The sequence below is a fragment of the Anopheles merus genome, chromosome 2L, assembly GCF_017562075.2.
Source record: "Anopheles merus strain MAF chromosome 2L, AmerM5.1, whole genome shotgun sequence".
In the NCBI taxonomy this organism is placed as follows: Eukaryota; Metazoa; Arthropoda; class Insecta; order Diptera; family Culicidae; genus Anopheles; species Anopheles merus.
This window is the reverse complement of record NC_054083.1, coordinates 52,510,728-52,525,205: the sequence shown is the minus strand read 5'-3', so window position 1 is coordinate 52,525,205 and position 14,478 is coordinate 52,510,728. Positions and strand designations below refer to the sequence as shown.

Below are 14,478 nucleotides of genomic sequence, written 5' to 3'. Positions count from 1 at the left end.
AAAAAAATGGCCCACGATTGTACGTTTACAGGCTATAGTTGAAAACTGTGTATTGGCGGCTAAACGTGAATTTGAATTTGGTTGGAAAATTTTTTAAAATTGTTTTTAGTTAACCTGTTGTAAATAAGGAATAATTGTGAGCATTGACTGAACCAAAGTAAAATGGTATAATATTATAAATAACTAATCACAAGCATTTAAAGTATTTTGTTTTAGAAAAAGAGTTGAACAGATATGTGACCGCTTGAGGAACCACGTGTTCCGTTTCTAACGGTTTTTAACTTGCAACCTTCAGAGTGAAAATATTCTTACTCTTGTATAATACGTGGGTATTAATAAAATCAAATGTTTCTTTCATTTCATCGAAGGCAATGAATAATTTAAATCCTCCACATGCTCAGTTGAATTTAAAACACGTTTTCTTTTATTTCTTTTTACGCTTTACACTTACACCTAAACGTTTCGTTTTCTGTTTACTTGGTCAATTGCTTTCGGACTATGTACAACGGAAATAATTTACAGCTAGAAGCACCATCAGAGCACATCAAGCGCGCTACCCGCGGTGCAAGAAAGCGGGGCATCGATGGTGATGAAAATTCAGTCTCGCAGGAACGGTCGCTGGTAGCGATTGCAGTCTAATCGCTTCGCCAGCTGCTTACAGAACTGCACATCCCGCAGATAGTCGCCGAGGAAGACGGACAGCAAGTACCACTGCTTCATGCCACTAGTTTGCGATTTGTAGTTCCTGTGCAACGGTGGGAAAGGAAAGAGAATTAGTCATGCGTTGTGGTGGTTTTCTTCCATCTAAAGGGTGCTGGGTTGACTTACTTCAGAATATCTTCCCAGTCCGGTTGATAGTTGTCCAGCCGGGCACTGTTGACGGCGTGAATCCGGCACGGTTCCTCCTCGATGCATGCCTTCGGTCCGAACTCGTGAAGAATTTTCCTTTCCGCCTGCGCCACATCGATGGCTAGCCGCGAAAGCTCCTCCGGGTGTAGCGTCTCCCGGCGGCTGCGGGATTGGTAGGTCTCTGGAATGGGGCAGAATGAGAAGGGCCAGCAAGTGATTAAAGAGTTCAAAGTACTTTGTTAAGCTGCTTTCATTGTTAGATCCCGTTTTATGATGTCGTTGCTCCTCTGTCCGAAGATGCGAGAAATTCTACATTTTATTACCCAATCTTAAGTCACTTTCGTTTTTCCTTCTCCCCACCTATTTTACCACACAACAGCAGAAGTCAATTTGGACGCCGAACTAATTCTCTCTCTCGCAAACAAGCCCGATTTAGTTGGGAGCATCGATCCGCATCCACAGTCAGCAGTTTTAAGGCAAAAGGTTTTATGCAATGCGGCTTTTATTTTGATGCGATTACGTGAGCCTCGAATAGGAGGGGGGACTTTTCGGTTTGGCGCGGCCTGAAGGGCCTGAAAGCCTGAAACTGTCTCTCGCTCCCCGCTCTGCACGGCTGTCGTTATTTTCTTTTTCCTCGCTTCAAAAAAGCCTATTCTCCGGTTCGAAGATTCGATGGCCAGGTTTTTTAATGAGGCGACCAAATACGCCACAACAGCCCCGTCCGCGCGCGCGCTCGCGTATGCGCAATAATGGAAAGCACAGGAATGAAGAAATTAGTACCGGGCTAATATATATTTGTGCCGCGCTAGATTCACTTTCTTTTGCAGGAAAAAAGAGACCACTCGCCAATAAGGAAATGACAGCAGAGGCTTTCCACATTATGAGGCGTTGAATTTTTCCAAACGACATTACACCGGCACAATCCAATAACGATCGGAGAGGATCGGACGGGCGCCTAATGCTCAACGGTATGGATCGTGTTTATGTTGTTTTTTGTGTTTCTATGTTGGATGGATTAATCTATCCCCCACCCCCTCTCGGGGGTGATTTCCTGTACTTACAGGTGCTGTCATAGCGGTTGTACTCCGTAATGGGGTGACGGCAGTTGACGGATTGACAGCTTTACCCCGGACGTTGTTACCGCGCGTTTAATGGACCCCAATTTTGCACCCTCAAGCAGTGGCCAGCCCGATACTTTGTTGAAGGTTTTGCATTAGATCTGCATCTATCACCACAGTACTTGAAGCTTTTAACGACTCGCTTATCCAATAAAACCACTCCATTAGCCTAGCTGCATAAGGTCACTGGGGCTTTAAAGAAACGACCCACAGAAGGACACATGCCCTCCGTCAAGCGGTGTTCCATTCCAGGAATTCGTTTCCTGTGCAGGCCAAAAGGTAAGCAAATTGCTCATCAGCCCGTTATTTTGGTTGGCGGAGGGGAGTGAAATTAACACACCCCTTCAACCCCCGTTTTCAACTCTCACCATTCTGATCCTCTTCAAGATCATTAAGGCACTGTGTGTGTTTTTGTGTGTATGGCGATGTACTGTTAGCTGTGTCGTGTACACTATCCAGCAGATGGTTGGGGGGAAAAACAACAGATTTTTAACGAGCTTTTTGTTCCACACTGCAACAAGCTACACACAGAGAAGTAACGAACCAACAACGTGTGCTAAAAAAGACGAAAATGTACATAAATTCATCTCACTCACAAAACAGCAGGGGAGGAGCAACTTTAAAGCGAAATAAGGCCACGCAGCCACGGGCCAACGGTGTGTGGCATAAAGTTAGGGAGTGATATGAGGCACGGCCGGGCGTTTCGAAACACACACACACACACACACACACACACACACACACACACACACACACACACACACACACACACACACACACACTCCGTGGATGGCCCAGGCCGGCACGGTTCGCTGGAGCACGCGGAATCGATGCATCATTATCGCGGCTGCCTCATGTCATTTCGCTGCAACGGGACTCGAAGTTTCGTCCCCGCCGAAACCGAAAAAAAACCGGTGGCGCAGTCCCCGCACGCAGCCAGCCGCAAAGAAAAGCGTAAGTGAGGTGTGCGAGCGAGATTGCGCGAGATGGTGCGTGCATCGTCCACCGGGCACGGCACACGAATGTGGGTCAAGTGGTCAACCTCCGGGGGGCTGCGGCCCGTCATCACGAGGAATGGCTTTAAGAGAAATGAATTTATCATGTTTTTGCTATTGGCATAAAGTGTGATGCGGTGATGCGATGCGAGACGATGCGGCCCCGAAAATGACTGAGGCGCTTGAAATATAAGCTGATTAGTGGTTTTTGGGGCCATGCCGACAGGTGTGTGTGTGTATCTGGAGGTCTTTTAAAACGAGAAACGATACACACACGCACACACGCGTACGGATACGGATCTTTTGTTTTGAATAAATCATGATGATCATCATCAAGATCACCATCGATCGATGCGTATCGAAAGCTTGGCTGGTTTACCTTCACCGAAGCCCCCAGGTAAGACGTCAGACAATATTTGACTGATTGTGTGTGAAAAACACTGGGTCGGGGAGGGATGCGTCAGCAGCAAACAACACCTTGTACGAGCGAAACGTGTTTCCGACAAGCTCCCAAAAGGGCCGCGCATTGGAAACTTTCAAGGGAGTTTGCTTGCCTCGGTCTCGGTACGAAATTGGATTTCACTGCTGCCTCAAGCTGTTCTCGGTTTAATTAGAAGCGCTCATAGTATGCCTTGAGTTTGCGTGCTTTGGCCCATGGTACATAGAGAAAAACAAATTGTGTCCTTACATGATTCGCAACCCCTTCAGGGCCAAAAGGCCACTGATGAGCAGTGGCGCGTGAAGAGCGCGGGCTATTGTATTGTTCTAGCAGTGTGCCCCGTGACCCTCTAGCATGATTACTAAGCCCTCTCCACCCTCTACTTACTTGGATTTAACGAGTAGGCAAGCTTTTTGGCAAAGTTGGCCAACCGGACGGAGAGAATGATCACGGGGAAGCCGATTAGCTGGACCGGCAGCTCGAACAGTGGCTCCTGGGCGAGCACAAGCGTTCGCCGCTCGTTGAAGTCACTGGAGGAGAGTAGCACGAAGAGGAAAAAGTAGGCGGCGGCCGGCAGCACGTTCAGCAGCTTCATCGTGTATGGCAACGGTTCACAAGGGCACACTGGATCACTTTTTGTGTAAAGCTGGATGATATTTCGCGGTTTAATTGCAACGTTTTTTTGTTTTTGTTGTGTTTACACTTTGTCGCGCTGGCGTAACTGGGTGGTCGGAGAGATCACTGATGCACGGAATTTCTTTCTTTTGCACGCTTTTCTTTCTTTCTCCCCCGTTTCATGCAAAAATATCTGTCACTGTTTATGTAAGAGCGGCGCCGTCATTACCGCGCGCAAGAAAATAATGCAATCTTATTTGTCAGCCACAGAAAAGGGGGGAAAAAATTGGACACACATGCACACACACACACACACGTTTGGCTGGCTGGCTGACTGGGGGTATGGCCCACAGCTTTCGCGAGGACGTATGCGTCTTATGCGTCTTGTTGTGCCGACAGGCAATTGGATACTGACTCCGGTACGGTGCTGCCATGCGGCCCGAAACCAGCACACCACGAAACCGAAAACCTCCCGCCCCGCTCCGAAGCTACACCCCGTTGGGGGGGAAAGTGGGAGACGACCCGCTCCCGCTTGAAGCAGTAGAAGGAAAAAAAACAGAAGGTTTCTCGCTTTACTCTCGCTCAAGTCTTTTGATGTAATGTGTGCCTTTCGGTTCGCTGTGGCTTGTGAAGCTGGAAAGGGAGGAGGGTGACGCGCTTTGGGTGCGTTTTTGAAGAAGGGGGGGGGGGGGGTAGTCCGAGGGGTTTTGTTTTTATGAGAGGTTCGCTTTTTTCATCCGTTGTTGTTGCTTTTATTGCCTGCTCGATCGGCGTTCCCACACCGGCTGCAGCGTTGGGCGCCAAACGTGCATGTTGGAGAGGGGAGAGGAGCGGGAGGTATGCTCATATGCACTAAATGTGCAGTCGCGGCCGCCTTCGATGGCGCGTTGTCGATGAAAGGGTAAGTACAGTGATGGACGAAGCGTTCGGTGCAGTGTTAAAGGAAGGAAAATGTTTGATGATTTGAAGTTTGTTCACACATTTTTAGTAAAATAGCTTCATTTTATAATATGTTTTTCATATTGCTATTAAAAAAAAGCTTACAAAATAAAACTAGTTTATTTTTTGGAAGCACTGTAACAGCACGCATCTCGTTAAGGTATCTCCCTCGAGTGGGTGCATCCAGCCTGATGCTGGCGATCGCAGACGTACACTTCTTTTTGTTTCTCTCTCTCTTTTCTCTTCTACTCCATAAGTCGGTCGGTAGGTCTCGCTGGTAGTAGTACACTTAGTCGCGCCTTTTGCAAGAGAGACCACTGCCGGCCCTCGAAGAAGGGGAAGCCTGTTGAGTAACATGTGTACTTGCTTGCTTGCTTGCTTGCGGTTTCGAAGCCAATCCTTCGAACCGGTCCGGCCCGTGAACCGCTGGGAGGACTCTCCCTTTCATACCCCCCACCCCGGCAGCATCCAAAACAAAACGACCTCGTCGGAGATGATGATGGTGGTGGTGACGATTTAGCTGAACGTAGTTGCAGGTCGTGATCTCTAACAACCCTCACGATCGGAGAGTGATCTGGATCGAGTGAAAGAGAAGCGATGATGGAACAGGAGTAATTGGTGAAGGGAAAGGAATGGTTCGTTTTGTTGTGATCATAGAATTCCCTTTCTCCCCCGGGCAACTCCCCGATCGGCGTCGTTGCGCTTGTTTGATGCGCTTAACGAGCGAATGTTTTGGGGTTTGTCGCCTAGTCTACAGGGGGGAGACAGGTTATCTAACTTCTAGGAAATGACAGTAGTAAAAGAGAGTAAAAATGTCACCGCTTGTTAAGGGTGGTAAATCATCCATTAGCAATTAGTGTAAGATCGTTGAATTGTTGAATCATCTCCAGTAGGTTCGTCGCTTACGCTAAACGATCGATCGGCTCGTGCGCTAATCGCGTTGCCTTGGCGTATCGTATGTAAATATTGGTATTTCCCAAAGAAACAAAGCAACAGCCCCTTACAAGCACAAATAAATCAATTGACGAAATCGAAAAAGTGGGTTACAAGTGAAGCAATTGTAAGCATGCAAAAGCACATCGGTTGTTGTTGTTGTTCGATCAGGCTTGTTGCCCATTTAGTTCGTCGCCTAAACTGTGTACACCCACCCTTGAATGCGTGAATGCCGTCTGTCTGGGAATGGGGGGAAGGGTTGGAACCGACCCCGCCGTCCGTGTCGAACAAACATGCATACAATAAATGCTGCGCTGAAAGAAAGTCCAGTGGTGCAGTGCGGTGTGGTGGTCGCCGGGCCCGGCCCTATCAGTTTAATACGCGATCGCGTTCGCATTATGCCACAGATTATATTGTGTGTGTTTGTGTGTTTGTGTTTGGGACTCCGCTTAAAGCTCTTATGTAAGGATTGCCCCCGCAAACAAGTGTGAGCCATTTTTCGCTCGAACGATCGTCTTCGGTTGTTTCTTTTTTTCGTACGATCAATCGCGTGCTCTTGCAGTGTGTAGTGTCTTTTAGTGAGGCTAATCTTCCAGTGGCTTATGTTTTGCCGATTTGAACGAGCCAGCAGAAGAAGAAGAAGAAAGAGAAGCGATTTAAAACTAACCCATTAGTGAGGTGGAGTGGGTTGTTGGTTTAATTGAAAAAAAAGAAGAAAAGAAAAATCGATTAACCATCCCGGGATCGTACAGCACACGACTACGTACGACTACGTGCGGGCCGGCTCGTGCGCATCAGCATCAGCCGGTCGTCGGCACAGCCGGACCGTTGCACCGCACTGCAAAACACAAAGCTCAACAAGGGAGCTGAACCATCGCGAAGGCATTGCATAATAATTGCCACACCATTAGTGCGCGGCGCATAACCAACATTGCCGCCGAGCATACGGCATGTGCATTCGGGAGACGGTGCTGAGGGGAGCGATAGCGAGTGATAATGCGCTGTACAAATAGTGCAGCAACACACCAAAGCTAGGGCTGGCTATCGGTGTTGTGGGCGGTGGAATTTTGCTCGAATTTCGTGCATGACATTGAACTTCTTCTTCGATTTGGGTCACACGCCACACGGCGTGCGGCGATTGCGCAACAGGGAGGTGAGCGGGCGCGCGCGCGCTCGCGCATATCGTCGCGTATCATCGCCGGGCAGAGGTTCGCATGGCAGCGAGAGAGATAGTCAGTAGGTTACTGGGTACGAGCGTCACGTAACGTTTTGCCCCGCCGGCCGGTCTACGATCGTGGTCATTGTGGGAAATCCTCGCTCGTCACTGAACTCTTCTGCCGTTTTCGGTGGTGTGCATGACCTCGCGATGCTATTGCTGTTAATTCGATGCTTCCAAAGGGTTTGTTTAAATAGTTTCAAAAAGATTCACTTTATTCAACACACAGTGTAAAACATCGTTTCAACATGCTAATGCCCCTTCTTCATTTTGGTGGCATTCTTTTTTTTTCTTCTTCAAAGGAAAATATAAACAAGAAAGTATAGCAAAACATTCATTAAAATAAACTATCTCTTTCTCTTTCTTCTCTAATCAAATTTCTTCTCTCCTCTTGACAGATCGTAACATAGAATTCAACAAAGATCATAGATAAAATTGGCAAAGAAAGTATTTAGCTCGTTTTTTTTCATTCTTTCTTTTGTATGTGTTCGCTACTCCTGAGCATTTTGTTTCGCATTGCTCTATACATGATCGGTGTCTCACTACGGGCCCTACCCAAATTCTCAACCGTTTACCCGATGAAGGACAACATTCGCACCAATGTTGTCCCCCTTCGGACCTGTGGATGCTGAACATGATGGGGCGACGACCGCCGTAAGGTCATGATGATGATTCCTCTTCCCAGGAGTAGCTACAAGAAGCAGTACCAAAATTGTTCCAACGCAGCCAAGGGCCAACCCAGGATAGGTCCTGCGGATTGCCCCGTCGAGGGGCTGCGTCGTCGTTGCCGGGATGTTGCCGGCCGTATTGTTAGTCGTGTGTTTGTGTTGTTTCTTTTCTGCTCTCTTCTCAATTACAATTTATACATTCATACATGATTACATTTTGCGGCGCAACATCCACACCCGCCGAAACACACACACCAGTGACCACCCAGCCGCGGGGATAGTGGACAGTAGCCACTGGGGCTGTGAGGGGGGAGGGGTGTGTATTGCCTTTTTTCTCTCTCTTCTACTTTTCTCGCCTTCTTTCTCTCTCTCTCTCTGCACCGAAGGGCAGGAGGTTCAACTGCTGTTGCTCTTTTTATCACAGTTCCATGAAGATTCTTACAATTTGCTCCCTTTGGCTTCGCGCAATGGGAGGGATCTATTGGTAGAATGGGACGTTCGCATATAGACATCTTCGGTTTTACAGCAACATTTACATACAACATCTAGCATATTACTCGAACTCCGGTAAGCCACCAGTTTTGATGGAGCATGGAACCTTGTGTATCCACAATTCAAATGAACAGTTTGATAACGGTTAATAACGGGGTTGGACTATAAGCTGGAACTCTTCATCTCTCTGCCTCTCCCACTTTCTCTCTCTCTCTCTCTCTCTCTCTCTCTCTCTCTCTCTCTCGTTCTGTTTACTTGAACAGGCTCTTGGCGTTAACCCACAGCTTGAAAAAGTACTCGCTTCTCCTCAGCAGCTTATGGCGGGCGTAGCTGTTGATGTCGGCGGTCATGTTGTGTTCCCGCAGCCAGGACGACGTGTTCGTGCCCGTCGGCTCGGAGAAGTCTCTCGTCGTTTCGTCGTGCACATCGTCCGGAGCTGTAATGAGCGAACAGTTGCGGCAGTTCGTGAGATGCAGTCAAGCACCAAGCAACAGAAAATCATCCGGCACTGTACTTACCGGCACCGAGCTGCACCGTGTACGGTTCGTCCGACTCGAGCGGATCGCTCAGGCCGACCTCGTTGCGGGCCATGATGCGGATGAGGTAGTCTTCGCTTTCCTGCAGATCCTTGATGTTGAACGACTGGCAGTCGGCCGCGACGCGGCCCACCTCCATCCACATCGTTTTCTTCGCGTTGCGGATGGCAATGGTGTAGCCCTCGATCGGGGCGCCACCGTCCGACTCTGGAATGCCCCACTCGACGATGTTAATGTTCGGTCCCAGGTAGCGTACCTCTAGCGGACCAGTTGGTGGAGACGGAACCGCTGTAAAAGGGGGGGGGGGAGGGTGTACCGAGGAAGAGAATGAGAGAGAGAGGAGATGAGTACATGTTGTTGGAGCAATGCAGCCGGGACAGAAAGAGGAAACAGATATAGAGATGGAGAGTAGATGAGAATGGCACAACATAGAACATAGAACATAGAAAAAAGGTAGAAGAGAAAGAGAAAGGGATGATTTGATGGTATCTTACTGGCATGTGATTTGAGCACCACACTCTCCGAGAAGGTGGGCGAGCTAAGCCCGACCGCATTCTCGGCGAATATCCTGAACAGCAGCTCGGTCTTTTCCTTCATGTTGTCCACACAGTACGACAGACAGTTGGACTCGAGCGTCTTGATCTTGGTCCACTGTTGCGCCGTAGTGAGCCGCTTCTCGATGATGTAACCGGTCACGTCGGAGCCGCCGTTCGTTTCGGGCTGCTGCCACTCGAGCTTGACGCTCTTGCTGGTAACGTTCGTGATGCGCAGGTTGCGCGGTGCAGATGGTGGAGCTGTTGTTGTTGAAATGGCGTGACGGATGGTGAAGACGACGAGCACAAGAATGGTTGACGGGTTTTGTGATGGGAAAGTGTTCAGAATATCGTTAGACACTGTATTGGTTTCATTTTGGAGTAAGTTGTGTGAGTTGATTTAGTTGCAGCTGGTAGGTTTGGCTTTGGGGTGTTACGAGTTGGGTCAATTGTTTGGAGGTAGGTTTTTGTAAGTGGTTTAGAGTGGACTACTATAGAGATGGGTAAAGTGGGTAAGTGGGTGGGTAAATACTGGGTAGAATGTTCACTGCGACGAGTATTGTTATGATTTGTCAATGGAGAGTTGATGGAATGAGCTTTCCCCAATGAGTGATCTTCCAATTTCTCACAGGACACAGGACAAGGACAGGTTGTTACGCAACAGGAGACAGTCACTAGACAAGCGTTAGCGCGGAACACACGCACACAAGTTGCTTCATCTTCCCAATACTTACTGATTTCCTTTCCGGCCACAATCGACTCCACCGTCTGGAGTGGTTCACTCGAGCCGACCTTGTTCTTGGCGGTGATCTTGAAGTCGTACGCCTTGTTCATTGCCAGGTTCTCGATCAGCAGCGAAGTGTCGGACGCACTGGTCGTACCAGCCACCTTCCAGACCTTCTTCTTCGCTTCCTTCACCTCCACAACATACTCCGTGATCTTGCTGCCACCGTTCGACTCGGACGGCTGCCACATGAGCGTGAACGAGCTGCTCGTCATGCCGGACGTTTCAATGGGACCACGCGGTGGCGACGGTGGCTCCACCGTCTGCTGAATCTTCACCGTCGCACTCTCCAGCGGCTCGGAACAGCCGACCGGGTTCTGCGCAATCACGCGGAAGTGATACTGCGTGCTGTCGATCAGCTTCTGGATGCAGTACGACTTGATGTTGCGCTGCACGTCCGCCACCTTGATCCAGGCGTTCTTGTTCGCATCGTCACACTTCTCGATGGTGAACTGGGAAATCTCCAGCCCACCGTCGTCGGACGGTGGCTTCCATTCGATCACCACCGCCTCGGGGCTAAGCTCGCGCACCACAATCGGTCCCTCCGGTTTGCTCGGCTTGTCGATTACCTTCAGCGTCAGCTCGACCGTTGCCGAACCGGCCGCATTGCGTGCCTCCACCGTGTACTTGCCCGTGTGGGCACGGTCCAGCGACGAGATGACGATAGTGGACGATTGACCCACGGTAACGATCGTATGCTCGGCGGTGGAAGTGAGCTTCTCCTCCTCCCGGTACCAGATCAGCTCCGGTGCCAGGAAGCCGGTGAATTCGGCCACAACCTTCCACTCGTCGCCAACGCGCAGCTTCTGCACGATCTGCTTCTTCTCGACCGTCAGCGTCGGTTTCTCCTCGATCACCACCTGGCAGCTGCTCTCGACGCTGCCCACCTCGTTGGTGGCGCGGCAAGTGTACTTGGCCCCGCTTTCCACCGTGGTCGACTTGATCTGATACTTGGCGGAACCGTTCTCGTACGACACGACGTCCTGCTTGAGCGGCTGTCCGTTGCGGAACCAGGCCACGTCTGGGACGGGCACGCCCGTCACAATGCAGCTGAGCGTTACCGTTTGGCCGAGTCCGACGTGCACATCCTTCAGGTGCTCGCTTACCGTCGGGGCTTCCTTCTGGATCGGTGCCACGATCTTGTAGTACGGCGAGTTGGGTGACGCTGGACCCTTGCCCACCTCGTTGATGGCGGTGGCACGGAATGTGTACTCAGCATTCTTCGTCAGCTTCGTGACGGTGGTGGTCGTTTCGGTGATGCTCGTAACCTCGGTCCATCTGTAAAAAGGGAAGTTAGGTTGTGAGCATTTGGTTCATAAGGTGATGAAATCCCATCCACTTACTTCTTTTGATTCTTTTCTTGATATTCCAACAAGTACTCGGTGATCTTGCTGTTGCCATCGTCGCTTGGTGCCTTCCAGAACAACGTGATCGAGTCATCGGTAATGAGCGTTGCCTCTGGTGCTTCTGGAGCTCCAGGTTGTTCTGCAAAACGAGCAAAATACCATTACATCTATGCTCCCAATGAGCATGAGACTTTCGAAACTTACTCTTGATAATGAGCGTGAAAGAAGCGCTAGCATCGCCACACTCGTTCGTCAGCTTGAGCGTAAACTCTCCGGCATCGACTTCCGCCGCACGCTTGATCGTTAGGCTGGCCGTCTCCTCCGTAACGGTTGAGACAAACTTCGCCGACGGGATGATGACGCGCTTGTTCACACGCCACTCAGCCTCCGGCTTGGGCGTCGCGTTAAACTTCACGCTGAACGTAACGTCCTCATCCTTGCGGATCGTGAACGTACGCGCACCGTCCTCGAAGATCGTTGGCGCAACCTTGATAATCTCCACCTTCAGCTTCGACGACGTTTTCGCGTTCGACACCGTACACGTGTACTCGTCCTCATCGTCCTCGACGCTGTTCTTCACGATCAGCTTGCGAATGCACTTCTCCACAACCAGCTCATACTTGCTGGAGGCGGTGATAGCCTTGCTGTTGCGGTACCACACCACATCTGCCGACTCGGACAACTCCACCGCAAACACGGCATCGTTATCGCGCGTCGTCAGCGTAACCTCGGGCAGACGACGCACAAAGTCGACGACCGGTTTCTCCACCGTCAGCCGAGCCTTTGCACGCTGCTCACCGACCACGCACGTGTACTCGCCACCGTCCGCATCGACCGTCTTGTTGATCTTGAGCGTCTGCCGCTTGCCATCGATCGTCAGCTGCACGTGCCCGTTGAACGACAGCTCCTCCTCGTTGCGGTACCAGCGCACCAGCGCATCGCCCTTGGTGAGCTCCAGCTCAAAGATGGCGTCCTCCCCGCGGGCAACCGTTACGTCACGCGGTGCACTGATGATCTCCGGCGGCAGCTCAATTACGGACACCTCGGCCGAACACTCCTGATCGGCCAGGGCGCACGTGTACTCGCCCTCATCGTGCACGGAGGTGTTGCGCACAAACAGTACGCGCGATTTGCCCTTCTTGGCGAACTCGTACTTGCCGGTGGTATCGACCAGCTTGCGGCCCTCCTTGTACCAGGTAACGTCGGCCGTCTCGGACGTGATCTCCACCTCCAGCACGGCGTGCTCCTTCTCCTTCGTCTCGACGTCCTCGAGCTTGCGCAGGAACTCGGGCTTCGCCTCGATGACCGTCAGGCTGCACTCGGTCTGCTGATCCTTGACCGTGCACCGGTACACGCCCGTATCGTTGATGGTCGGGTTCTTGATGTTCAGCTTGTGCACCTTGCCCTCCTGCACGATCATGCGATGGTCCATGCCGCTCAGCTCCTTGCCGTTGTGGAACCACTTGGTGGACACCGTGTGCGACGTTTCGCACTCCAGCGTCACCGAACGGCTTTCCTCCACCGTGATCGTCTTCTTCAGCTTCTTGGTGAACGTTACCTTGTCCACCTCGACCGTAACGCGCGCACCGTGCGATGCCTTGCCGATCGTGTTCGACGCAATGCACTTGTAGTTGCCCGAGTCCTGCTCCGAGTCGGCGTTGTTGATCAACAGCTCAATGTTTTCACCGTCGTACGCCTGCTTGACGCGCTTGGACGGCAGCAGCGTGTTGTTGTTGCGCAGCCAGAGGATCTCGGGCACTGGATTACCGGTCACCCTTGCGGGAAGCTTGATCGTACCGCCCTGCGGCACACTCTGCTCTTCGAAGCGCTCCAGGAAGAGTGGTGCTTGCGGGTTGCCAACGTTCGATTCATCGACCGTCAGGAAGGCGCTCGTTTCAACGCTTCCCGCAGCGTTCTTGGCGCGCACAGTGTACTCGCCCGCATTGTCGTGCGTCGGAGCCACCAGCGTCACGGTGTACATGTTACGATCCGCTTGCGTCGGCACGTCCAAAGCCACGCCGTTCTTGAACCACTGCACCTCTGGTGCCGGATTGCCGACGATCTGCGTGGACAGAATCACCGTCTCGCCCTGGCGGATCGTCATGCTCTTGAGCGGTTCCAGAATCTGGGGCGGTTCCTGCACGCCCGTCTTCACCTTCACCATGATGTCGAGCGACGATTCACCCTCCCGGTTGCGGGCGACCACCTGGTACGAGCCCTCCTGCAGCTTGTCGATGCCCTTGATGTGCACCACGGTGCAGTACATGTGCATGTCCGACTCCACCACGACCTGCACGTTGTCCTTGCTCTCGATCTCCACCCCGTTGTAGTACCAGAGAATGTCCGGCTCGGGCACGGCCACGAGACGGCACTCGAGCAGCACATCCGATCCTGCGTCCACGTACTGCGCCTTCGGTTTGCGCGAGAACGTTGGCGGGATGCCTTCCAGGATGTCGGCCAGCGATGATTCGCGCGACATGCTCTTGCGCGACAGCGTGGCAACGTCCGAACCATGGTCCGAGCTGTACGAATCAACAACCAGCTCGGTAGCGCTCGAAGCGAATCCGGCAATGTTTTTAGCGACACACGTGAACGTGCCCGCATCCTCCGGAAACACCTCGCGAATGATCAGCGTGGCAACGTTGTCGTCGTCGTAGTAGATCTGGAAGTCCTGCGACGGTTTGATGACGGCCGTCTGGCGGAACCAGGTGATCGACGGGCGCGGGAATCCTTCCACCTTGCACTCAAACTGCACCGTGTAGCCATCCTGCGTCGTGATCGGCTGCAGCTTCTCGATGATCTTCGGTGCGAGCGGCTTCTCGCCCGGGCCCGGCTTCTCGAACACCGGCAGTTTGTCGATCTTCTCGTTCAGCGTCTTCTGCACGTACTGCGGATAGGTGACGGCATCCATCAGGTACTCGCGACGCACGAAACCGCGTTCTTCGCACCAGGATCGCTTCACGTACCACCATTCCGAGTTGCTATGCTCTGTGAAGTAGAATGCGAGAGGGCCAT

General features: G+C 51.6%; 2 protein-coding genes across 2 annotated transcripts in view; both read right to left on the bottom strand.

Annotated features, from left to right (window-relative positions):
• Positions 1 to 403: 403 nt before the first annotated feature.
• LOC121593823 lies at positions 404 to 4,506 on the bottom strand. Its single transcript, XM_041916526.1, has 3 exons — positions 3,789 to 4,506; positions 829 to 1,030; positions 404 to 745 (listed from the first exon to the last, which is right to left on the bottom strand). Exons 1-3 carry the CDS (start codon positions 3,994 to 3,996, stop codon positions 598 to 600), a joined length of 558 nt encoding a protein of 185 aa, XP_041772460.1. The 5' UTR covers positions 3,997 to 4,506; the 3' UTR covers positions 404 to 597.
• Positions 4,507 to 7,396: 2,890 nt separating this feature from the next.
• Positions 7,397 to 14,478, bottom strand: part of LOC121593820 (titin-like) — a 158,880-nt gene continuing 151,798 nt past the window's right edge. Inside the window, 6 exon segments of the mRNA XM_041916522.1 lie at positions 7,397 to 8,700; positions 8,783 to 9,088; positions 9,295 to 9,594; positions 10,068 to 11,395; positions 11,461 to 11,602; positions 11,668 to 14,451. Of these exon segments, the coding sequence (XP_041772456.1) occupies positions 8,516 to 8,700; positions 8,783 to 9,088; positions 9,295 to 9,594; positions 10,068 to 11,395; positions 11,461 to 11,602; positions 11,668 to 14,451 (5,045 nt within the window). The 3' untranslated portion in view covers positions 7,397 to 8,515.

What these genes read in the sequence shown, in the direction of transcription:
- LOC121593823 (XM_041916526.1), bottom strand. Translation starts at nt 3,996, where the DNA reads ATGAAGCTGCTGAACGTGCTGCCGGCCGCCGCCTACTTTTTCCTCTTC. An exon ending in TGCCTACTCGTTAAATCCAA is followed by an intron (nt 1,031 to 3,788) that starts GTAAGTAGAGGG and finishes GCCCCATTCCAG; the next exon opens with AGACCTACCAATCCCGCAGC. An exon ending in GACTGGGAAGATATTCTGAA is followed by an intron (nt 746 to 828) that starts GTAAGTCAACCC and finishes ACCGTTGCACAG; the next exon opens with GAACTACAAATCGCAAACTA.